The 26,674-nt window shown below is 37.9% G+C and overlaps 1 protein-coding gene across 2 annotated transcripts in view; it reads left to right on the forward strand.

The window, feature by feature from the left end:
- rbms3 (RNA binding motif, single stranded interacting protein) overlaps positions 1 to 26,674 on the forward strand; it is a 123,139-nt gene that overhangs the window by 81,997 nt on the left and 14,468 nt on the right. For both annotated transcript variants that reach the window (XM_085291070.1, XM_085291069.1), the window contains exons 5-8: positions 3,550 to 3,707; positions 4,625 to 4,704; positions 20,270 to 20,376; positions 24,665 to 24,708. In XM_085291070.1, coding sequence (XP_085147196.1) covers positions 3,550 to 3,707; positions 4,625 to 4,704; positions 20,270 to 20,376; positions 24,665 to 24,708 — 389 coding nt within the window. The remainder of the gene's footprint in view (positions 1 to 3,549; positions 3,708 to 4,624; positions 4,705 to 20,269; positions 20,377 to 24,664; positions 24,709 to 26,674) is intronic.

The raw sequence follows: 26,674 nt of genomic DNA on the forward strand, positions 1-26,674 counted from the left end.
AAGTAGTAATTATTTTTGCAAAGAGCAATGTTGGTTTTCTTTGCTGTATAATAAAGCTTTATTTGTAATTGGTCTTTATAGGTTATAATCATAGCCATTATTAACTTGCTCTCCAGATTTTTCAGTAATTTGCAGAGGAATGGTCACTTTGAAGACTCTTAGTCAGGTTTGTTGTACACTGTAACACAGAAACAGCACTAATGACTGTTACTAATGATCTTGTCGCAGTGTTTGTCCTGCTTGAGCTGAGTGAAACATTTAGTATAGTTAGTTGCATTATTTCACTACAGATACTAGAACACAACACTTAAGCAAATGCAAAGCTTTGATTTGTACTTTTGTTAAAGCTGGGACTGATGCTTTTCACCTTGTGCTTCCCTTATGTACAATGATTAGAAAACACTTCAGTTCAGGTGATATAATTATTGCTCTACAGCAGGGGTGGGCAATCTCAGTCCACGAGGGCCGGTGTCCCTGCAGGTTTTAGATCTCACCTTGGGTCAACACACCTGAATCACATGATTAGTTCATTACCAGGCCTCTAGAGAACTTCAGGACCTGTTGAGAAGCTGATTTAGCCATTTCAATCAGCTGTGTTGGTTCGAGGACACATCTAAAACCTGCAGGGACACCGGCCCTCGTGGACTGAGATTGCCCACCCCTGCTCTACAGTGTAAAGCCAGATTACAAAAATCAATTAAACTCCAGGCATGGACATGTTTAGTTTTCTGCTTTTACTTTCTAACTAATTATTTTTGTCAAGCTTGTGTCCTTCAACACAAACATTAACCATAGCCATGACTGCCTATCGTGGATGTGGAGCCTATCCCAGCTATCATAGGTCGAGAAGCAGGGCACACCGCTGGACAGGTCGCAGGGCTAGGGGCTGGTTCCCTGTTTAAATCCAGAATTGAATTTAAAATATTTACTTTCACCTACAAGGCCTGAATGGTCATGCCCCATCCTGTCTCAAAGACCTCCTAGTACCATGTTCACTGTTGGGCCACAGGCCTAATTGTGGTTCTTAGAACTTACCCTAACATTCAGCTATTAGGGTTTGGGAGACAAACTCCATCTTTACTTGATGAACTTGCTGGACTTCTGTTTTTACTCACCATGTGTTTACAGTATATGCCAATGTTTATATTGTAGGATCTTTACCTTTACATTATAACGCACCTTAAGACGAATATTATTGCTGTGAACTGTTGCTTCAGAGATAAAATTGTGTTGAATTACAGCATGTTACATGCTACACACTGAATTATTTTTGCATTATAACAGCAGAATTGTTACATATAAATGAGTAGTGACACTATTTATGTTATGAAATGTCTTGTAGACTCTGGAGACACTTATCCTTGCTGATTGTGTCAAAATGCATTTTAGTTTAGAAAAAGCCAAGAACAGAAATTGTAGGTTTTATAGTGGTCATGAGTCAAATCTGCCCTCATGATTTGTAAGATATTACCAAGCTTAAAGTGGATATGTACATAAGCATTGCATAAGCATTAGATTACAGCAGTTGTGAGTTATGAAACATCACAGAACCATTTACAGCATCAACAGAAACTCTTGGGGAATGTCTAATAATATTCATGAAATACGGAAGTAATAGATTGAAATCATGTTGTTATGGACCGTGCATGTATTGTACTTAATCCTTTGTTTAAAAAAAAAAAATACCACTCTGTCAGACCATTTTCTAGATTCAATGCTATTTTAATTTGTAAGCACCACACACACAGGCTTTGGTCTCCTGTGGAGGATCATTTCAGTGGAGCGCTGCCAAGCAGAGCAAAAAATAATTGAAGTATACTAGTATAACTAACTGAGAAGCACATAAGGAGGAGGTTCCTTCATTCCCCTGGAAAAATTTAATACATCTCTGTTAACATTTATGAATCTGGAGGGGGTTTCCTTATTGCTTCTGGGGTCTGAGCATGAAGTGAATGTTCTGCCTTTTCAATGAAATTTTTATTCCCGTTTGCAAAGATATGCTTCTTCTAGAGTTAAATTCACAGATATGTTGCAGTGGAGTGTTCAGTCATAAACATGGAAACAAACAGCTTAACATTTAATGCATTTATTGCTGGAAAACCAGATTTGGGGGAAGCAAAATAGTCAGCTTCTGAACCTTTTACACAAAACGCAGTGTTAAGTCAACGTCTATTTTCCATTTCCATCACTTTATATTTGTAACACATTTTAAGAAGCTAAATTATTATGAATGAATAGATGAAATGGTTATTTTCCTGTAACATAATATTTTACCCATTTTCTCTATTGATGAGCAGCCATTTTACTGGCTTAAGTTTGAGAGAATTAAGAGTTAAGTCCTGAGTCACCTCTCATTTCATATTTTCTGAGGAAAATAGGAAACAGGTGTAGGGATTTACTGAAATCTGTAAACAGAAGACAAAATTGTGACAAGCTTGAAAGTTAATATTTGGTATGGCTCTGCAGAGGCCAATCCATGACTGATAGTGTGTGTGTGTGTGTGTGTGTGCGTGTGTGTGTGTTTAAATCTGAACTTGCTGCACTGGCAGTAAGTTTGAGATCATTGTTATGCTAAAACTGAAGCCACAGCCAATTTCGGGATGGTACTGTATCAAAATCTGGCCGTACCTTTCTGTGTTCATAATTCCATTACTTTCAACAAGCCGTCGACACCACTAGCTGGAATGGAGACACTCACCGTTGTACACCTCTGAACATACTGACGACATGCGGCCTGTTACTGACTTTCTGTCCAGTGGAGTGATGATTTGGCACACCTCAGATTTTTCTCTTCGTTTCCCTTCTTTAAAAATGGCTCCTTGCACTGACACCATTTCTGATGAGTCCTCTGTGAACAGTAGATGGATTACCTGAAGGTCCTGAATTTTGTTTCTATTACTTAAGGACATGACTTCCTCCAATTGTCCAGTTTCCTCAGATACTTTTTTTTTTTTTTTGGGAGCACACATTGCACACCATGCTAATAGATGATAAATTTGCATGTAATAGCTCTTTGGGAATCACCTTGTTGGTACAAAATACAGTTTTATGCCCTTCAAACTGTTAAAATTTTTCATATACTCCACTAATCAGAGGGTACCACCATGTTTATTGCAGCAGGCTGCTACCAGATAAGTGCCTAAACATACAAATTTAAAAGTGGTTGTTTGCCAAGTTGCCTGTTAGATGTAGACAGAAGGCACAACACTGGCTCACTTGTTTAGTTTGATTCCTTTATGCTTGAACATTCATGTCATTTTTAAGTGGCTTAAAAAACATTCCTAAGAAAAGGTGAAGTACAAGGACTGGACTGAAAATTTGTGAAAAAACAGCCACTGTCCACTTTTGAAACTTTGAAAGACCCTCAAGAAAGCCTCGTTGCTCAAAACCACTTTAAAAAACGACAAGTACATCTGCCTCCTTGGAAGCAAAATATGACGAAACGAGAGGTGGCTCAAGTCCTTTACACATTGCATAAACAGATGCATCTGCTCTTTCCTGGTTTGAATTGACACTGATTGTTCACCCTCTACCCCTCTCTCTTCACAGCAACAGGAGCAGGACCCCACCAATCTTTACATATCTAACCTGCCTGTGTCGATGGATGAGCAGGAGTTGGAGAACATGCTGAAGCCTTTTGGTCACGTCATTTCCACGCGGATACTGAGGGATGCCAATGGCCTTAGCAGAGGAGTTGGCTTTGCCAGGTACCGCAGGATACTTGGGATTCTTGAGTTACTGAGATTATGCTTTCCGCTACTAGCTTTGATTTTATTTAATTTTTTTAAATATTAGATATTACTGCACTGCCTTAAAGGTCACTGAGGGGAAAAAAATAACTTGTGAATTATCGACCATATGTTTATTCTGATTGCTACAATTACATATTAGGCACATAATAAAAAAAATGTTAATATAATTACTATAATCCACATTCTTTAAGATAATTACAATGTGATCCTGAGCTGATTCGTTTCCATTTGCAGCTGAAGGTATTTTAGCTGTACAGATCCACTTTGAATGTATGTGTATACGGAGGGGGGGCCTTCTCAGTTGCATCCTAGAGTGTGTCAGTGATTAGAATGAAGTCGGCTACATTCAGGGTCACTGGCTACATGAACAAAACCCACGACCCACACAGTCATGCGTGTTCCCATCCCGAACACACACACAGCCTCTAACTCTTCAGTCACCGTCACCGTTTTGCTGTTCTCCACACACACAGAGACTGACACACTGGCTTTTGCTTGCCAAGCAGGCAATTAGTCATTGAGCTGTGATTGGGTGAGCAGAGCTGAATAGGGGCAGACAAAGAGGACATGACACACAACAGATCAGACTGAATGGAGCTTTTAAACTGGGACAAAGGAGAGGAAACCCCATAGAAAACAGACACACAAACACACAGACATGCACAGTCCTACCTAAGGCCTTTTTCTCAGGCATTCATAGATAACCAAGATGCATAAACCAGAAGGCACTTACAAGACTGCCCTTATATCTGGATGGATTACTTTTAAAGAACCTCAGTACCTTTTGTGCATGTTGAACTAAGCAGAATTGTAGCTTCTGTATTTTGTAGCAATTGTCCTAAAGTTCCTCCTCTTATTTTTCTTCATCCCAGGATGGAGTCAACAGAGAAGTGTGATGTGGTGATTCAAAATTTCAATGGGAAATTTTTGAAAACCCCTCCAGGCATGACTGGTAGGTGTCATTCTGAGACTGAGATTACAAATCCTGCCCGTAGACTCTGAACGTTATCCATCTTTGATAAAATTTCAATGTGTATTGTCGAGAAAAGAACTGTGTCAGAAAGCTGACAAAGTTGTGTGGTCACATTTATTTAATCAAAGTCAGCGTTATGGAGTTCGAAGTTTTCAGCAGTTTTTCATGAATTTATGGCAGGTTTTATCAGTTGCAGTCATGCTATAGCTGTATGCACCTTTTGGTATTACAATGTCAGTCTACATCCAACTCACGGTCAATGCAACTGATAAATCTTCTCTAATTATCTTCTCTCTCTCATGTTTTTTTCTCACCCACTCGTTGAACTTCCTTGAGCTTATTTAGCAGGAAGATGTGAGTGATTAATTCTTTCTCTGAACAAGATGCAGACTGAGGCACACACGCAATGAGGCACATGTACAAACATCAGACAAGCAGCTCCCAAGGCAAACAATCTGTCTCCACATTTTCCCTCAATAAACAGCAAAAACTTGATGCCTTTTTAACTCTGAGCTGAAGACATTTGAAAAGGGTGGGGTGGAGGGATATCAGTAGATGTATAGGTGACATGAAAAAAGAGGAGAAAGAAAATGATCAGGATTTGACTGAGGATGTCACGGTATTTGAAGGGAAAAAAGCTCAGAGACAAGATTAAGATACAGAAAGATAAGGTATGGTGTACTAAAGGGAATTCAAAGACAGAGGGATTTGTACTCTGGCAGTACGGCACACACATGCACTGTGTATTGTGTGGTATAGTTGTGTAATTTTATAGCAAATTAAAGATGTATCCATTCCCCCTTCTGTCTGCAGCCTCTGTCCGTCTTTGACAGAAAAATAACATCACAGCTCTTCGTATAAGAATAATTAATACAGTGAAAATCACAAGACTTTGCAAGTTGGTTTCCATGGCAAAGCTGAGAACACTTTTTTCAGATTATATGCTGTCAAAGTAATCACAGTTATAGATTGTTGCCTCGGTCCATTTAATCAAAGCTGCAAAGAGGAATCCCACAACGGATTATTATGTTAATAATTTATACATTTATTAACTTTTGCCCACAGTTAATGTGACAAATTGCAATATATTTAATGATACTTCAGTGTGTATTGATGCATATTTGAGTAACATGAAGCATTTTCATGCTAACTATGGATAAAATTATCATGCACAAAGTGAAAGGAGCTGCTCATATTACTAATCCAGTATAACACGCAAGTCTGTAGTCAGTCTTAAAACTGTAATATTTTCAGGTGCGTGTGCAGCCCACAACTTAGTTTTACTTTTTTTTTTTAAAGCAGCTTTAAGTCGATTGGTTGGGACTGAACTTAAGTGCATTGCTAACTTCAGCAGGAACTATGCTTATATTTCTCTCTTATGCAGTGTTACTATAAAGTTCACCAAGTTTTTAGCCTCAATTTAGACAATTTTTGGATGAATTGAACTGACTTCTTTTAAGTTCTTTCCTTGATGAGCTGTGAATGTATGTTAGAATTTTTTTGTCAGTACGTCTGTTCTGTCAGTACGTCTGTTCTGGGTTTTTTTGCTCCTGAGTTTCTTTTCCTTGTCATTTTTTTTTTATTTTAAGACTTCATTTTTTGTCTGTATTCTGTGTTGCTCATTTATTTTAATATTAGTTGAGCCATAGACTGAAGTTGATCCTTTATATTTTGTTACAAAAGATAATATCTAACCGTGCATAAAAAATCTGTCTCCCCTTAGTAAGCAAAAATGTTAAATATCAGCTCTGGGGTCTCATAGCCTCCCTGGGGCAGATACTCATTCAAACAAAATATCTACAAATAAACAATGTGTATGAGCGGGTCATTAAAATCCAGCTTCTCCAGCCTGAAGAGGCACTGCAGTGCATACTCTTTAACATTCACACACCTGCCGGTCTCCTCCTGGCCAAAATTAAAACGTCACCAGAGGGTTTCAGCGTGATTTTTAGTGTGATTTATGGCATGTTGAAGAAGGAAAGGAGAAGATGTCCTCTGCTTGCTCAGCAGTCCCCTGTTGGTGAATGTGTAACGTCTTGGTCCACTGCTGGATAGCTCTGTAAGTCAACAACATATCTGTAAGAGTCAAAAAAAAAAAAAAAGGTTCTTTAGGGAGAAGAAAGTGGGTGTATACCTTGTCACTCTAATCACATCAAATACATACTAGCCAATATCTCTTAGGTGATATTATAATTTTTGATTCGCTGTAGGTCAACATGATGAATATCACATGTGTGATCAACAATCATAGGTCAATTTAACAAATCTTTTTAAAAAGTATTATTCATACAGTTTTATCCAATATTAAATTAATATTTTTAAAGTATGTAAAATTGTGAGAAAGTCCTGTTTACTCATAAAAATGAGTGCAATTCCGAAGCAGTAAAGCACCAAGACAAGAAGGAAAGTGAATACTGCAGTGGAACGTATCAGCTTTTACAAGGTGATTGTACACTTTGAGTTCATAGTCAGCTCTTAGTTTACAGTGCAAGGCTTGCATTCAAATACAGTTGCTAAGTCCACCAAGTCACTGACCTCTACGCTGAAAGAGTGTATTGCTTGTTGTTGCCGGGGTTATCTACTCCGTTTACTCATTTTATACATCTGTTGTCTGTGTGTGCGCACATGTGTTTGGATGTGTACAGAATGCTTAAATTTTACTGCACTCCCACACCGCTGAAATTGGGAGAACCCGTCCGCCTGTGTACTCCTCCACAAAAGACTTTGACACACATACTGTGCTTATTCGTTTAATACTTAAGAACAAAGTGTCTCTCCAGAGCCAGGTTTTGTAGATTTATGTTCTGTGTCACTGACAGTCTGTAACATTTCCAAAGATGCTGCTGTGACATTATGACAGGCTTTTGTACTTTGTTTTGTTCTTTGTCTGCTTATTACTTATACTTGTTGCCTTAAAAAATGTTATCAAAGGTTAAAGCATCTATGATGGTGCAGTGTAGTCAACAATATGCATGCATGTCACTGAACGAGGATGTTTGTGGATTTTTGCCTGTATTTCTCTGATTCATACCACAGTCTCTGCTTCTTACACACAGCCAACAGTAATATTTAACTCTTAAGCTTCAGAATGAATGCTTACATTGATCACATGACCAGGACTTCTGTTAGCCCGTTTTACCATAAAGTTTATAGATTTTTTGACTCCTATTTTTTTTTGTTTATACTTTGGTCTCGCTCTATTTACATTTCATTTAGAATTTCAAAGAGTCTGGGTTTGCAGATCAAAAAGATGTTCATTGCTATTTTACCAGAGAACACACAGGGATGTAGTGTTTAGCACTATCACCTCACAGGAAGAGGATCCTTGGTTCGAAACTTGTGGTTGATCTCAAGGATCTCTCCCAGTTATTGTGCAGTAGGGAACCACACCATTAAGACACAGCACAGAATATCAGAAGCACAGCAGGCATCTGATATGACACTGATATGACTGCCATGGCATGAAAGGTGGATGTGGTTTGCAAAGTGGCTTGCAGGTGAATTTTTTTTAAATTACTTAAATTATATCTCTGCTTCACAGATTAGATTCCTTAGGTATTTATTAAGTTGTAAACATCTTTACCCCTAATCATCAGCCACAAATTTGAGATTCTCATCTAAGATGTAAATTAAGTGCAGACAGTAGGTGTTTGCTCTGTGTTAACATTTGATAATGTTATGTCCCCATACTGTGAGGTGAAAACATAATTCTGTTTCTACTTCTTCTTCCTTATCCCTTTATATTAAAGCTTGACATGATTAAACTTTAATAAATGTTGACAAATTTAAAATCAGTGCTTATTTAAATAAAAATAAATGTAAAGAAATCTGAAGACCATTTCAATGTTGACTTCAAACACTGTTTCCTTTGGTTTCAGCGGTGGAAGTCTTTCCTCTCTCAACACACTATTCACATCCTAATCGCTCACTATTTGTACTGGTCCAGTGACATTTCTTGTTCACTCAGTGGTCACCCCCCCCCCCCCCTCTTTTTTTTTTTCTCCTTATCTCATCTTTCACTGTGTCTCTTCCTCTTGCACTGTTTGATATGGCGTATACTGTTGTAGTTTTAATAGCTCTATTTGTCCTGCCTTCCCGTAATGATAAGGCAAACGGGACAAGAATGAACCAAATCCAAATCTGAGTTAGCATGTTATCATTCAGTAGTTTTTATAATAATCAGAGAGCTTTAAAAATGCATGGAGCCTTAAATGTCTCGTAAGATCATGAGGCATTAAGTCCCTATTCACTGGTGAAGCGGCTCAATGCTTTCATAAATGGAAACTGAGTTTTATTTGATGTTCCTGATAATAGAGGAAAAACTGAATGATGCTTTACTGAGAAAAAGATTGTGTGGAAGTATTGCACTGTGAGACTTGTAATCTTACATATGGTTTTTTTTCAAGGCACTGTTTAACACTCAGACACAAGTATGGGTATAAAAATGTGCTGCTTTTGAAACTGAGACCAAATAACAATGATGCCATCAGGTTCTGATATTTGCAAAATATTTGCTTCCATCTTTGCATAATGCCTCATTAAATACATCTCAGCCTCAATACATTTTATTCTTATGTGACTAAAAGGCTGTTTCATATTAGTAAGTTGAATACGTTCACATTTTGTTCCCTATGTCTGTTAATGTGTATGACAGTGGAGTTAACATCCCTTTTTATTCTTTTTTTTTTTTTTCTCCTTTCATTTTGACTCCATTTGGTTGTTTGTGTTATTGAACATTTATTTAACCCTCCTTTACTTTTTTGCCTACCTTGTTTGACCTACCTGGCTGTTTTTTGCAATTTGGTAACAGTGTTACAAATACATACTTATTTCAGCCTCTTGTGGATTCTTCATTTAGCCACATTTGGGGACTGGATCCCATTTTCCAACTGAGCGACTTCCTATATTTGCTAATGGATTGGATTTTATTTTAAATAACTTTTTTCCCATTTGAAGGATTTGTTCCCACTCATATGATAGACCCCTTATTGTCTTCATAAGCCAAGTCTTTCTACTTGTCTAAAGACTGATGCGTGGCTTAGAAGCATCAAAGCTAAGATCAATATAATTTTCTGCACCTAACCAGGTATATCGAGAATAACCTTTCATCCTTCCTCATACTTTTCTTTCCCTCCTTTTTCTTCCCATGTGTCCCTCTAGCTAGAGCTGAAATAAATGTATGTTTGCCCTGCTGGAGTTTGAACAGTTTCTTTAGTGCCCTACCGCAGTTTGCAATATCCCACAGCTTCAGCAACTGGTAACAGTATGTGATTCACTGTTCACAGTACAAGCCACCCACCTTTTTACCTATGAACAAGTCCTGTTGGCTGAACATAAAATGCCACAGATTGCAAACTTTATTTCAGATCAATAAAAGACTTTTTTTTTCTCAACCCCACTGCATTCACCTAAATACAGACACAATCAGACATGCACATTCAGGCTGGACTTAAATCTTACTGAGATGCTGTGGCACGAACTTAAACAGGCAGTTCATACTCAAACTTTTCACTGTGGCTGAATTCAAACAATTCTGCACAGAAGAGTTGGCCTATACAGTGATGTGAAAGACTTATGTTATTAGGTTTAGGAGGCAATTATTTTTATTTTTATTCATGCACTATATGTTTCTGATATTGTTGCCATTTTTTTCCTTTAGTCGTGTTTTTGCATTGGATGGATAACATGTTGCAATGGTTGTATTTAACAGAAGAAAACTGTAGTCAAACAATTGCACGGTGATTGCTGCTGCAAGTCTTAACTAATGAGTACAAATAAATCCTGTGTGTGTGTGTGTGTGTGTGTGTGTGTGTGTGTGTGTGTGAGAGAGAGAGTGAGAGTGAGTGAGTGAACAGGCACTTGTATCTTCTGACCACTGTAATGTTTCTCTTTCCCCTGTAATTACTTTCCCTTATCATGTAGCTCTTGGCAGGTACTTGCTTAGTAACACTGAGTTCTAGTAAAACAAACACACACTGACACAACAACACACAAATCATAGTAGCTCAGTGTGTGGGTGGCTGGGTCCTTTTAGTTTTGGTTGTTGAGTAGTTTAGTTTGCACATTGTTCAGAAGGATGCAGGTGAGAATCACCTAAGAATGACAATAAAGCAAAAACAAAGGATAAATGTAAAAACCCTAAAAGTTGACAAATCAAATAATTTGTTAGTTTTGTTCAAAATAACACACAACTCTTGTCTTGCAGTTTAAAAGATTTTTTTTTTTTTTTTTTGCACATACAAAATAGCCAGTTGCAGTTAAAAACCAACTCAAAGTGAAGTCCAGATAGTAACACTAAGAATTCAAGCTTTTTAGTGAAAGGACTGAGGTCCTGTGGTCTTCTCTGCAATAAAAGGATCAGGCCTAGTATAATTATGTAGTTTAAATGATAACCCTGTTTGCAGAGAGTAATTTGAAATACTTGAATTAAAAAGAAATTAAACAAAGGTGTAATTTGTAAAACAGTTTTAACATTCTGTGCAGCTTCACTCTGTGAATGCCTCATATAGTTCCACAAAATAATCCTTAAGAACATATGATTTCATCCAAAAGCTACTTCAGGGGGGCAGTTTAGAGAAAGAATATATATACACAAGTTTTCACAGACTGACTTTGCTCAGATATGCTGCTCATAGTAAAAACTCTTTGAAAGAAAAAGATCTATGACTTTTTTACTGATAGTACACTGTATGGATAAAAGTAATGGGCTTTAGCTCTTAATTCAGTTGCTTTCACATGGTTACAGACTCAAACCCCTACCAGTGCAGTCTGCTTTTACAAGCATTTTTGAAAGAATGGGTCACTGAATATAAGTGTGGTGCTGAAAGAGGATGGCACTGTTGCAATAAAATTGTGACATTTCTTCTCTTATTGCATAATCAATTTTAAGTGGTGTGAGTGCTATGTTAAAGTGTTTAGGACCTACAGTAGCTTAGCCATAAAGTGGCACACCACGTAGAGTTACACGATCACCAAGTGCTGAGGTGCTTCAAACCACCACAGCTGCCATCAAGATTAGCAACAAAAAAACTGTGTGCAGAGAGCTTCATAGTTTCAATGGACGAGTATGAACATGTAGTGTAGTTTAACCCGTAAGATGGACAGTAAAAATATGCCTCCAACCAAGAAAGTACTGGGATCGAATCCACTAGCCAGCTGTGACCTTTCCTTATGGAGTTTACATGGTTGGGTTTCTTCCAGGTTATCTGGCTCCCTCCTACAGTCCAAAGATATTTGGACTGGTAGAAGGAATGAGACAGACAGAAACCACAAAGGGGCTAGTGTCACTGATAAATGCTTGGCTAAACATATTTAGTCACTATTTAATAACAGCTTTATGAAGGGAAGAAGGGACAGAGGGAATATAGAAATATACTAATATAATGCTGTTGGGGGAAAACAAACCTTTAACTCAAAAAAATGGATCAAAAAGAAAAGTTTGGGCTGCTTCAGTGAGTAGTTTGAGTGCTTTTGGCAATTTTTGACTGTGTGTGTGTGTGTGTGTGTGTGTGTGTGTGTGTGTGTGTGTGTGTGTCCGTCCCATTGTCTCTCAGAAGTGTAATACTTCCAAAGTCTGGTGACCTGTCCGGTGCCTTCTCTCGGCTCAGCTTCAGCTACACTGCAATCCTGAATTTATAAACCTAAGAAAATGAATTGATTACTATTGTTAGTAGTAGTAACAGTATAAGGGAGGGATTTGACCATGTAGTTATTTAAACGATAGCTCTACTAACTAGCTACAAGGGATTTTTCTCAGTGGTTTCTTAAATTGCTGGGGCAAGCTCCTACACAGATTCGAATTAGTCATTCATGCCTCCCCCTGAAACCTAAGAAATTGAGCTGAGAGTTCTCATACAAAACTATATTTCTCCTATCTGCCTGCTCTATGCTTACAAGGAAAAAAGCATGTTGTTTTGGTTAAGGGGCTTCAAGTTACTCCTGAATTCAGCAATTACATTTTTTTCTTGTCAATGGATTAGAATTGCATTTTATTGCATCACCCCCATGTCCTGTTAAAAATAAATAAGATAACAATCTAAACCAAATATCCAAGCATTTGTTTATGACAGCGTTGGGTAATTTGATATGCCCAAAAGGATCTGACACAGCTGTACCCAAATTCATCATAAATTCATCACATTGTGTCTTATAGAGCGAGGAGTGCGAACATTAGGGGTCAAACTAGCAATTAAAAGTGTCCTCCTTTCTTTTAAAGCACCCTTGTGAAATACAACAGATTGTGGAAACGAAGCTGTGAAAGCAAGCTGAATAATTAATGCGGTGCACCACTTTTATTTGCTTTTCCTACAGGTAATCTTGTCTCTTGATGTATTGCACTTGTTGACCCCTGACTGAGTGGCGGCTAGATTCACCTCCCTGGAATAAATAACATTCATTGTTGTCATTATCATCTTCACTATTTATGACTTGTCACGTTGTGCTCATGAATGAATATAAAATGATTTGCAAAGTGTATTGTGCATATTTTTTCCTCCCCAGGAGAAATGCATGATATCATAATTCTGCTCATTCAGGCGTCTCCTGAAACTAGTACATTACAATATTACAATTTCATATTTTTCTTGAATTTTTTTTTTTTTATATAGTGTGTTGATAATGCAGTGATTTACATTTCTTTTGCTTTTTTATATTGTATATTCTCGTGCTACACACAAGTACTGGTAGGGGCAGTAAGTCATTAATTTTGCTATATTTGCTGTGTGTGTCTTACCACAATCACTTACAGATTAGAAATGATAAGAGACCCATTTAATATTTTGGAGGTAAGACATTGTCACTGGCTATCTATTTGGAGGTAAATCAATCTTTTAAACTTGGTGCTCCATTGAAATTCTGGTTTGCAAGACCAGTTTTACAAATTTGTGCTTACCGTATTTAAAAAAAAAAAAAAAAATACATCAGTACATCCATGGACAGCCTTTTTTAATAACTTACACTAAATGAATATTCTCTTGTGGAACATTAAGTATCCCATGGCCCTCATAAGCCATTATTGCCCCCTTTATGAGATTAATAATATTTTGTTGTAGCCATTTGCTCAGGCAGAAGCTTTCTGAAATTCCTTCAGTTGTGAAATATTTGAGATTTTTCTTGTACGTACTGCTTATTTTGAACCTCCATGTAACATTTCTATTTAAAGTCCATGCTTGGAGAATGCCTTTTCACAACCTTACGTTTTATCTGTTTGAGCTGTTCGTAGGATCGTTATGCTATTGAAAGGGCCACTTTTGGTTTGATATCAATTGTCAGACAGATAGTCTAACATTATCTTCAAGTACTCTGTGATATGCATGTCAGTGACAGCAATTTATGCGGTTCCGCGGGCAGCAAAGCAACCCCAAACTATAACATTTCTAAAGACATGCTTGCTGTTTTTCTCCTAATAAGCAGTGACCTACGTCACACATGTTAACAACTCACCCTTTATTGTTCTGATCAGAGTTGGTGTGGACCTAATAGTTTTGGTGAACTTTGGGTTTATTTTATTTATTATTTATTTGTTTTTATTGGGAAGCAAAATGCTTTTTGCCTTATATACCTTTTGTGCAACCCACCAGTTGCAAGTTACCCATGTCGCAGTTTTGTGATTGCTTTGTTTTGCAGGTTCTAATTATACGAATTTTAGAATCAGAAAATAATTTTATCCCAAGTTGTGGTTTAATGCTGACCACTTTTAACTGAACAGTTTACATCTGTACTTATTGTCACGTAATGTTTTTGTTATGTGCATAGTGAGTTTTAGCAGTTTTCCCAACTTCCAGCATCATTACATGCTGATGGACATTCATATGTTCTATTCCCTGTTAAAATAACAAGTCGGAAAGTAAAAGTTTGCATTTCTGTTTCATGTCACCTTATTTTGTAGACACTGTTGCAAAGAGGATCGAGCATTTGTTTAAATAAATGAGATATAAAAATTGTCAACAGTTGTCTACAGGATGATATGAACGCCATTGGCTCTGTCCTCCTTCACTCAAGCAGGCACACACTGACACAGCCATAAAATCATAAAAAGTTCCTCGAGCAAATTACAAGCCAAGCAGCTTGGCATAAATCGACTCTCCACTGGAAGCAATGGGGATATTTTTTTTCTAATTAAAAAAGCATGATGGAAAAAAATAACTAGGATCTTTTTATTGTTACGTTGTTAGTTGTTCAGCAGATGTCAATCTATAGATACTCATGTGTGAAGCAGTTTGTCCAAGTTTGGGTGCTGCTTCTGGTGTTTCTCTCTCTGTCCGGTAATCAGGAAATGGCAATGGATTGCGCTACATTAACCAGGCACAGTGTTGCCTACCTCCTGGCAAAACTCGACTCTTACCAGAAACACCCTGTATATACTGCACATACAGTTTCAATCAATGCAAAATATAAATATAAAAGTATAAATCCAGGCTTTTGACATAATTGGATTTGCTTAGTTTCCACAGTTCCAGTAAATCTCACTTGTGTTTTATGGTAGTTTTGTTCTTCATTATTTTTGTTTGTTTGTTTGGCAGAATTATGAAATCATTGATACCTGAGGTTTAATAGGGTTAAACTCCAGGTATCCAATGAGATGGCAAAAGTGAACAAAAATCTATTAAAAACAGAAACTGCTTCTGAAACTCTCCAATTTGTTTCCCCAGATTAATATATTCAACCCCTGCAGCAGCTCCATAGCACTGATGCAGCCAAATCGGTCTAACTTTACTGATGCATATGCATTTGCAAACGGTGGCCCACAGCAGCTGGCCGGTGTTTAATGTTTGAGTCATTTCATAAGATCAGGTATATAAACAGCTGACAGCAAAAAATGTTTTACATTTTTAAGTCTGTGTGGATAAAATGTGTGCTGCTTTCAGGGCCTTAAAATAAACACAATTAAATAAGGTCACTGCAACTCCTGTAGTTACCTCACAGGAATATCTTGTTGTCATGTTGCTGCTTTGCTTACTGGATGTTGCTGTTAGGAATATCAAGAACGTTAATGAAGAAAAACCAATCCAGAAAAACTCTGAGATTAAAAGATTGTTTTTCATCCTTTAGCAGCCAGCTGTCACATCTATGGGTGACGACATCTAAGCTTTACAATTCTCCATTCTCATGTTTAGGTACTTGTTTTTTTAATTACTAATTCTAACAATAAAAGAAACTTGTTTTCATCTGTTGTGCCAGAAAACAAACTGTGCTAAAGCTGGAAAATAAAAAGAAAGTTTCAAAACACACATAATTAATGTATAATTATTTTCAATCAACTGATGTTTTTGTCTTTATAGAACACAAAGTATCGCAAATATAAACTTGACAAATTATCTGCCATCAATAGCATAGCCTTCTGTCTGTCACAGCTGTGAGCGGAAAAAAATAACAAATAAAATAACAAATGCAGCCTTTATTTTTAAATTGAGTGCCACTGTTAATGGTAGATAGCTTTTCACATTAAAAAATAGAAATCACAGGACACGTGTCTAATAAGAAATAACTTATAATTTATGATTGTATTTTTGTTAGTTATTATGTCTAATCAAAAATATAAATGTGATATTTTTTAACTATTTTTGATCATAATTGATTATAATAACTTTAAACTTAATGTGGTAGGTGAACTGACGTCTTCCACTTTTCTTTTCCCCCCAAATATCTTCAGTCCATCCATTGTTGCATCCGTGTGACTATCTGTGATTTTAGTAAAAGTAAAGGTCATTTAATGCATGAAGCAGAGCGGGTAAAAGACAAGAATTGATTCAGAAAGATGAAAAGCAAAGGATGACAACAGAAGGCTACACCATGTGACCTGTTGGACAAAATCAAGTTAACATAGTTGAATGAAAAAGTTCTTCTAAATGTGTTATAATCAAATGGAAATGTGTCTTTATATCATTACCCTTAGAGTGCCCGTCATGGCCCCAGGCATTCTAAAGAGCTCTCATCTCAGTCTTTAAGCTCTAAATGGTTTTCTCCACTGAGAATACCTCTTCTCATTTTTCACTTTACTTAGATGAAGAAATATTTTTCTTGAAGTAGGCAAGATAATTGCATAGTTTATTCTGGCATTCATAATGTTAGTCAGTACCAGCTTCAAGATATTGCAATTTGCAGTTGGATTTTGTTGTTGTTTTGCTTTTCTTTAAAAAAAAATCGATACTACACACATTGATGCTGATTTGACTTTCTTTGCCATTTTATCCTATTTGACAGTAATTTCAGAGTGCCAGCTTATAGCCTCTTCAAAGATGCATCAGTGAGTTAAAACCTCACTTTGTGGATATATTAAAATAAAATAAAAAAAACAGAGGCATTGCATAAAAGTATGCGGCTTGTTAGGGGTTAAGAGTGCATAAAAGTATGTGACTTATTCAGTTTGAGGGTTTAGAGTAGTCTTTACCAGCTGAATAGAAGACTTGTCCCAACAGTTTGCCTCTGCTGAAGCAGTATAGCACTTCAGAGTTTTTGCATCCTAGAAAGAAATTACATTTGCCTTGGTGGCTGTGACAGATTGACAGTTGCATGTGGAAATGTTTGGACAGTGACAAAATTGCTCTGTATGCCAACACAACATATATAAAGTTGAGATGCAACCTCGAAGAATAGTTCCTAGTGCTTTCAAGGGCAATATGCCCTCGGTAGAGTCTTTTAACCTCCTAAGACCCGAACTCTTCCATGGCATGCATTTTTAATTTCTCTTTGATATTTGGGCTGATTGGGACCCGATGAATGTAAAAACAAAGAATTACCAGATTTTTTTTTTTACCTGATTTTTGTTCCTAAGAAAAATGAGAGCCACATATAAGGATATTCGTTTAAAATTTTGATAGAACAGCAGCAGTATAATGTCTTCGTAAGTGGATATCAGGCCCTAGTAGAGCAAAATTAAACATTTTGGTTTAAATAACTTAAAATGTGATGTCCACATATGTGGACGCCAGGTCCTAGGAGGTTAAGGCACATTGGGCCTAGGTGATGAGCCAGACCCCTACAAAGAAGAAAACCTCTGGGTACTGGGAGCCCCGTTCTGGAGCCAGGTCTTGGGAGTACCCCACAACTCTGGCCGGATGGCTGGCCTTAGCCTTTAGATTTTTGCCCACGTCAAAGGTGCTTCTGGATTAATTTTTTTTAACAGATTGTCTAAGGACAGCGATAAGTGGAGACTGTGTTGGGTTAGGTGGTCTTAGGATCTCATTTCTGCTTTTTTTTTATTATGGTTCTGTTGTCTTTATGAAGCAAATACCTCACTGCACTGTAGCACCTCACGCCAAATAAGAAGCGCTTAGCATGAGAATAAGCATAAGTGTGATGCTGTGGTACTCGATCAGAAAGGTTGGAGTGCCCACTCCTGGTCCAGCTGGGAGGAAGCCCTGGGGTTGAGCCAGGATACGCGGGAGAGATTGTATCTCTTTGGCTTGGGAATGCTCCGGTTTCCCCCAAGGAGAGTTTGGGGAGGTTTCTGGGAAGAGAAAAGCCTGTGCATCTCTGCTTAAATTTCTGCCTCTGCAGCACCTGTATAAACAGCAGAAAATTGATGTATGTATGGATTTAACCGAAGAACATATTTAAAGCTATATTTCAAGAGTTCGGAAAAATTACATTCAGTTACCTAGATTTAGTTGGATGAATTAACATAATCATTAATAATATGCAAATTTTTAAGACTTTAAGAATCTATTGCCACGAGTGAATGCTTGGGCACTGTTGCCTCAGAGCCAGAGCTCTGGGTTCAACCCTCTCTGCTTGTATACATTTTCTGCGGGTGAGCTCATTTCAGTTACCACTGGGGAGAGAATAAAACGAAATAACATGCCAGGTTAAATCTGCCTATGTCAGTCCTGGACAGTCTCACAAAAAGATGGCGTTAATGTCAATTTTACTTCCTAGTTAAACAAAGGTTAAAAAAAATACTTGGAGTCTGTGAACAGCAGTAATGGGTTTGCCCCTTTGCCAGGACTTTACTTCAGTTGTATTTGTTGGCGGGTCTTTCTTGTTTGATCTTTGTCTCCTTTAGGGTAAATACAAGCTTAATGGCTTTTAAATCATGGAATATTTTAAATATATACACTACCAGTCAAAAGTTTGGACACACCTTCTCATTTAATATTTTCTTTCTTTCTTTTTTCTACTTTCTACATTGTAGATACTTACTAAAGACATTAAATACATGAAGCAAGATATATGGAATTATGTAGCAAAGAAAATTTTTAATAAATAACTCTAAATTTGTTTTATGTTGTAGATTCCTCAAAGAAACTGTCGGACTTCTCTCAATGACTTTTTTTTGACGTAGTCATCTGAAACAGTTTTCACTTCAGATGTGCCTTATCAGGGTTCACTTGTGGAATTTCTTGCCTTCTTAATGGGGTTGGCACCATCAGTTGTGTTGTGCAGAAGTCAGCCCTATTTGAATGTTAGAATTCATATTATAGCAAGAACCAATCAGCCAAGTAAAGAGAAACAACAGTCCAAGAGTGTGCAATGCAGTGATCAAAGCAAAGGATTGATATTTTGAAGAATCTAAAATCAATTTTGTTTTTGTTTTTTACTACGCAACTCCATATGTGTTCATTCATAGTTTTGATGCCTTCTATGAGAATCTACAATGTAAATAGCCATGCAAATTTCTTTACTTAATCAGTCAAATATGTGAAGCAAAATGCTGGTTGTGAAGGGTACATGTTTTTGGCTGCAGTTGGTTAAACTGCAGCTGGAAAGTCTAAGAAATATGCCCTAGCATCACAGTTGCCATAAAACAGATTAGCGTCTGTTTATCCTCTAAATAGACAAGGCATCAGATATCTTATTTGAGTGTCCTGGTTCATGTTATGGTAATATGTTTTAATGTTAAGACATGTGGCTTCTGAAGCATTTCCCAGAAAATGAAGTAACTGTCCACTCCTGCTTGCTTTCTAACCATTTTTAAAGATATGCCTTTAAAGTAAATCATAGTAAACACAGACTTTTAGTTTTTCTTTGGATAATCCTCTCACAATCTGACAACTTCCTTCTGTTCACAAACCCTGAGGGTATATTCAGTTTAAGCTTGGTGAACTTAGACATGGAAGGTCACTGTAAGTTAATCTTATTTGTAACCAAACATTTCTTCTTTCTCTCATCCAGGGAGGGACAGTATTTTCTTTGGAGGACTTACAATTGCAGTCTGTTACCCATGGGTCAAACTACGTGGAGTTATTTAGCGTATTAAGTATGCCTGTTTGGGTTGCTGTTTGAACCTCGCACACCATGCACTATTGATTAGCCTGTGGCTTTGTTCCTACGTCAGCGTTGCTGTTTTGAAAGCATGGTTGAAGGGGCTAAAAAGAGATGGGGTGATAACTAGTGTTGTGTAAATGTTTGGATTACGGGTGGCTGAGATAAATCTAAGAGCTGAAGTGCTGCTTTCAGGACCAACTAACTTTTAGTTTATTTAAGCTGTAGCATAAAACACTTTAAGTGTAATCTTTTAAATTTAACCTAAAACATATAGTTTGACTTTCTCCTACTTATAAGGTGATTAATCTATAAATGTGTTTGTCCTTGTCTCACTCTATAGCTCCCTCAGAGCCTTTGCTGTGCAAGTTTGCTGATGGAGGCCAGAAGAAGAGACAGACCCAGGTCAAATATCCCCAGAATGGACGATCGTGGACACGGGAAGGAGAGGTGAGGCTTAAAAATATATTTAATCATCAAAAAAAGCTCCCTGGGAGACTTCATAAAATATTCTCTTGGCCTGCTGTCAAATATAGTCTCTTGCTTTTCTCAATTAAAATGAAAAAACAAAACTGAACACAAGTCTACTGAGAGGACTTTAAAAAGAGAAATTACAGTTATCAAAAAAATCATTTACACTTCTTTCAATTAAGTTTTATAGCTGAAGGATAACATTTCTTTTATTATAATAGTCAAAGAAATGAGTGATTATGCACAGCGGTGTCCATATTATGTTTTAGGAAACGTTACAGTTGTAAATCATCTATTCTAATAATTTTCAATATGCGGCTGATGCTCCCTTTGACTCCATTTTTTTTTTTTCTTCAACATACCGCAGAATTTAAAATCATAATAGCTTGACAGATCCCCCTCCTCTCCGTGGGGTCATTATCCACTTTCATTTCTAGTAAGGCACTGTAGGTTCAGTTAGAGATGCTGCTGACAGTATGAAAGCTGGCACACAAAAAGGTTGTTAAATTTAAAGTATAAGGTTTCTGTAAGGTCCCAATTGCAAACTTGTTTTTGCTTTTGTTGAAACTCCCACCTCCTGTCCGTCATCTTCAGAAGAAATGAAACCTTGTGCAAAGGATTGAAAGCAGATTGACTGTTTCACAATGCAGAGAGTTCAGAAGTTTTTAGTGTCAATACCAAAGCTTTAATTTACAGAACAAGGGGAAGTGAATAATAATGCTGCCACCCACACACCCCGGTGCAGTTTTTAACAGTTTCCCAGTGTTCTCGTTACACGAAGGTTGGGAAAGAGCAGGGTGGTGGAGTGAAATGAAATGGAACCAGGCTGAAACTATGCACTGTAACAAGAGGCGCCGCAATGAAAACAAGATGTTGCAGTGTTTGACCTTTGCTCATGGCTGTGTGGAGCAGGCACAGATTGCAGCTTTAGTCTTTTTGTATAAGAGCAAACGTGTGTGTCATAGCCTGGCTTATCATTGGCCGAAAGGCTGGGCACACCCTAAACAGGTCACCAGTCTGTCACAGGGCTAACACAAAGAGATAAACAACCATGCACACTTCATTTTACCAACTGTGGAAGTGAGCCACAGTATTTGGAGAGAACCCACACAGGGACAACATGCAGGGAGAACAGGCTGCCAAACCCAGGACCGTCTTAATGTGATGCCACAGTGCTAACCACTGCACCACCATACCATCAATTTTGGTGGTATTTTTTGTAATGTGTCATCAACTAGGAATGGGAGTTAAAAAAACAAACAAACAAAAAAAAACTCCAACTGAATAGTATAAAACATAACTCATAAAACAGTCAGAAATGAGCAAAGTCTGCTGGCCAAGGTTAAACATCCCTGCAAAAAATGCATCTGCCTTTAACCACCACAGTAAATACCTTAATCACATTATTAAAAAGCTCAACTTAAATGTATTCACAATTAAATGTGTGGTATTTTGCACAGTGGATTTCACATATGCAGTGCCATTGCTTGGAGAGTGTAGCTAAATGAGCAGTTAAAGCACATACAGCCTTTTTTCAATGCAAGTTAACGTCCACACAGCTTTGCAGAAATGGGTAAAGTGAATATGTCATTTTATTCAGATTTCGCTTAAATACAGGCATTCATTTGCTAGATAAAAATACTATGGAGCTGTGCCGGTTTTGTATGTCTTAATTTCCAGAGCACTCTCATTCCCAACGCGTAAAATACAATTTGTCACGTCCCAATGCATCTCGTAGTAACCTGAAAGGTAGCCTTCCACTTACTCCAGATTCTCAATTGAATCCAATAGAATGGCACTCGCGGTGGTAACACGTGCTGCAGCTGTCTACCTCTAACCTTAACCTAAAGCCTATCAGGTAGTGTTTTCCAAAGTGATTCATGAACACAACGAAAAAACATATGTGCATGTATAGATTCATTCAAAACCACTGTCATGCCTCTGAACGCCTAACATACCGACGATTTGTCACATGTCAGTTTTCCGTTAACGTACTTCCCTCTTGTCAATGTCTGTGTGAACTTGAAATAAGTGATGACTGCTTTCAGTGAGACACCTCACACATTTGTCTGTGGCACACGTCGTGACAAGCCCCGCTCGGCCCTGAAGCATCTCTTCAGAGGTTTATGCATTTGTCAGAGCCAGGCCTCAGAGTCCAGGCTGACTTATATAAACTAATACTTCTGCTAATAGAGACATCTGGCCAGGGAGATGCTTTGAGGTGCTTCACTGCCTACTTATCTCAGTCAACTCATTCTGATACGAGTCTGGCCTTGGTACGGTGACGTGAATACGTGCGTTACACATGTAATCACACGCTTACAGAATTTGTTTTGGAAAATGGATAAGGGATACGCATGTAGCTGTGTAGCAGCACAGAAAGAGATTTGCTGTTAGATGAATGCAAATCCCTGGAGTTGATCAGTTTTTCTATTTGGTGTCTAGCAGTGCTTTTTGTTGCTTCTGGAGTCTATACCTACCTACCCAGCCTAGGCTTGGCTAAAACAGTGTTTGTGGAAAAACCAAACACTGAGCTGGGTTCAGCATCAGGGCACCCTTTCAACTCATGTGCCAATTTGGAGAGAAGAGCCTTGTGTAGAATGTAGAGTAAGTACAAATGACTTGTGCAGGGCCGATAGATGGTGATGGGGTGGTGACAGAGTAAAAAAAAAAGATTAGGAGCAAACAGTTGTTTTAAGTCTGGTCCAGAATTGCCAAGAGGTAGTCAAGTGGAAGCAGATCTTATTCAAACCTCAAAGAGAAGCCCAGCCTCAATCATTTGAACATGGTAGAAGGAATGAGACAGACAGAAACCACAAAGGGGCTAGTGTCACTGATAAATGCTTGGCTAAACATATTTAGTCACTATTTAATAACAGCTTTATGAAGGGAAGAAGGGACAGAGGGAATATAGAAATATACTAATATAATGCTGTTGGGGGAAAAAAACCTTTAACTCAAAAAATGGATCAAAAAGAAAAGTTTGGGCTGCTTCAGTGAGTAGTTTGAGTGCTTTTGGCAATTTTTGACTGTGTGTGTGTGTGTGTGTGTGTGTGTGTGTGTTATTGCTATTATATAACATTATCTTATTTACCACTGAAAGAGCCACATTCATCCATACAGTACACACACTGGTACTCTACTTTGTGACAGTTTGTGTAGAAAAAATCTCTTACACTCTCAGGCACACACACAGATAAAATGTGTGTTAGGAACATGGGGGGCGCTTCCCAAAAACACTTAAACTTGGACTAGAGAAGGCTGGGATCAAACAACTGGCCTTCTGAGCAGATGTCACTTACCTCCTGAGCCACACCCTTCTTATGGACTTTTGAGTAATCTCTAACTTTCCTATGTTGGGCTGTTACCTCCATTAATGCCAACCAGCATGGATTTGTTTGACTTAGGTGGTAGTGCAACTTCTTAATGTCTTGTTTATTTATTTGAATGCTCCTCAGGATAATCAAACATGGTATAGTGTGAACTGTTTTTTGTAAAAGAAAATAAAGTACCATAAAACTTCTATCCATCCATTCTCTTCCACTTATCCTTATCAGGGTCGCACTCATAGAAGCAATTTAGAATTATCAATTAACCTAACCCCAATAATTGCATGTCTGTGGACTGTGGAAGGTAGCTAGAGTACCTGGAGAGAACCCACGTAAACCCAGAAAAGCCCAGCCAGATAGTGGAGTTAAACTCATACCATAAAAGTTGACTTTTAAAAACCTTTAAGGAGAAACGGTAAAGAAAATCTAAAGCGTTCCACTGTCTTTGGTCTGCTAAAATTTAGAGTCAGTTAGAACTGGGAACTTATTTTGTTCCTACCTATTTTATATAGTCATATACCACATGCAACAATCGTCCCTCACTGACCTTCATGTGTTTGATTTTGTTGAGCATGTTAAATAAAACGACTGCACTTATAAATGGCTCTTTTGCTCAAAGGCAATTATTCCAAATAATTTTATTGTACATAAGAGCTTTTAGCTGGCTTATTTTGGAGTCTTTAGACTGCTTATCTATTGTTCATTCAGTAGGTCCTTATATCCCAGTCACTTTTGAATTTTGTGTTTTTTGTACAACGCTCTTGTATAGTTTGCTTTCTCTGTTCATTACACATTATAACGTACAATAGCTATATCATACTTTATTGTTTATTTAGTTGTATAGAGTAGCTGTATATGTGATAAAGACCACAAACACAAATTGGTTAAAAAGGCAAGTCATGTATTTAACATTTCGGTGTATGTGTTTCTTTCTCCAGAGTGGTATGGCGTTGACGTATGACCCCACAGCGATGCAGAATGGGTATGTAGAAAGTTTTTTTTTTTTTTTTTCTTTTACCTCTCGCACGAACAACCTCGATCTAAAGAGTGTCTCCAAACTTGACTTTTTACTTACATTGTTACACGCAGCCTGTTCAAGAGTGACAGTATAAAATCCTCCTAAGATCAGTGCACTGAAACATGGCAACAACCTGCAGAAATATGCACAAGAGCACCTGCATGCAAACGAGAGGGTCACACATAACACACATTAACCCATATACCTGAACTGATACAGAACACACATACTATCTGGCGTTCGCTCTTATTCTTACACCTAACTGATGCAGATGGAGCATTTATTTATGCACCTATGCATACAAGCTGTCAGAGTTGTAGGTTTTGATTGCAGACAGGAAGATGGGCGTTGTTGCAGTGCTGCTGTAATACTTTCGTCAGCCGAGGCTATCTGCAGTGCTCCCAAGTTGGTTGAGGAGAGCAGAGTGCCTGCCTGTTTCAGGGGGAAATTGGAGATTGGTGTTGTCTGGTAGGAATGCTGCTGGTGATGTGATCCCTGGAGATGCTTCCCTGCAGCTCTGCACTCTTGTTCTTCTCCTCCTTTTGTCAGATTGGTCCGCCACTTTATACCTTAAAGCCACTCTTTCTTTTTTCTTTTTTTTCTAGTTCATCTGAAATTATACAGTCCTTTTTCTTTTCACTGTTTTTGACTTGTTTCTTGCCCTCTCCACATTGTTTTGTATTGCTCAATTCTTCTCATTCGTTCTGTTTTCAAACAGCTGCTTTGCTTTGCGTCGTCTTTGGTGTCTTTCGGTGCGAGTGTGCTCATTCGTGCATGCATAAATGGGCACTCTCACGCAAGCATCTGTGTGCTTGCTGTGTGTAAGCCCTCTCCAACCTCTCTTCCGAGGTCATCGTAGCTCCTTCCGGCGAAGCACTAAATGACTGTGAAATGCTAATGCAGCTAATTAGAGAGGCAAAAAGCAGGGAGGGAAGTGGGTTGAATAAAAATGGAGGGCCGAGTAGGGTCAAGAGGAGGGCAAAGGCAGAAATAAAGTCAGTCCAAGGAGAGGGGAAAGGTATGAATCAATTACAGGTTTCACTGTGAGCTTGAGGACAACGTTTTTTTTTGTTTTGTTTTGTTTTTGGGTTATTTTAAAGCATCCATTGCCAGACACACATTGTTGGAAAGCTTATAGTTTGTCTTATCTTAACCTACTTTTGCTTATTCTGAATCTACTAGCTCCCATTAAGTGTATCTCCTGTCTTTTTTCTTGCCCTTTTTTACTTCCCTTTTCCATCTATAGGAAAAGTCACTGGGGTCACCACTAAATCACTCAGTAATTTTTCAGTGTAAACGCCTGACAGGGCATTAAATCACACTAGGGATCCACAGAGGCTTTAAAATTCAGTCCTGTAATAATGTTCTGTTTGCAATTACATGTTTAGTGCATTGTTTAAATAGCAGTGCCGGGGTCCCCATTGACAGTTGGCTGCTCAGGGCTAATAGCCTACATCAATAACCTTGGGTCTGTCCTCTGCCTTCTGCTTCTCTCTCTCAATACACATCAGTCTAATGAAAATACAATAAACACAATCAGAAAACCACATTGAATAACCTGGCCCTGTCACCTCATTTGTATTCATCAGTGACAGTAATACAGTATCTGTAATGCAAGTCATTTATTAACTGTACAGTGAAAAAGATGGATCCATAGCACCGCATTGTGTTTATCTCTTGATTCTCATTCATGACAAACAAGTTCCAGTTTGTACTCCAGCTTATCTACATTTATTTAAACCCTGCAATATAATGTCATGTCCAAAGTTGGAATATGCAGTTAATCTAAGGCAAAAAAGAATTGGAGACATTTTTGAAAGTGAGTTGTAGCTTAGAATAGCCATCATTAATAAATAGTAAACTGTAAAACTACTTGGTTAGATCTCTGAATACATGGTTGTTAAAAGGCCAATAAAACATTAATAAATTG

This window comes from Mchenga conophoros, linkage group LG11, assembly GCF_057382185.1.
Source record: "Mchenga conophoros isolate Kocher_MC1m ecotype Shallow Benthic linkage group LG11, M_conophoros_male_GT1.1, whole genome shotgun sequence".
Taxonomy (NCBI): Eukaryota; Metazoa; Chordata; class Actinopteri; order Cichliformes; family Cichlidae; genus Mchenga; species Mchenga conophoros.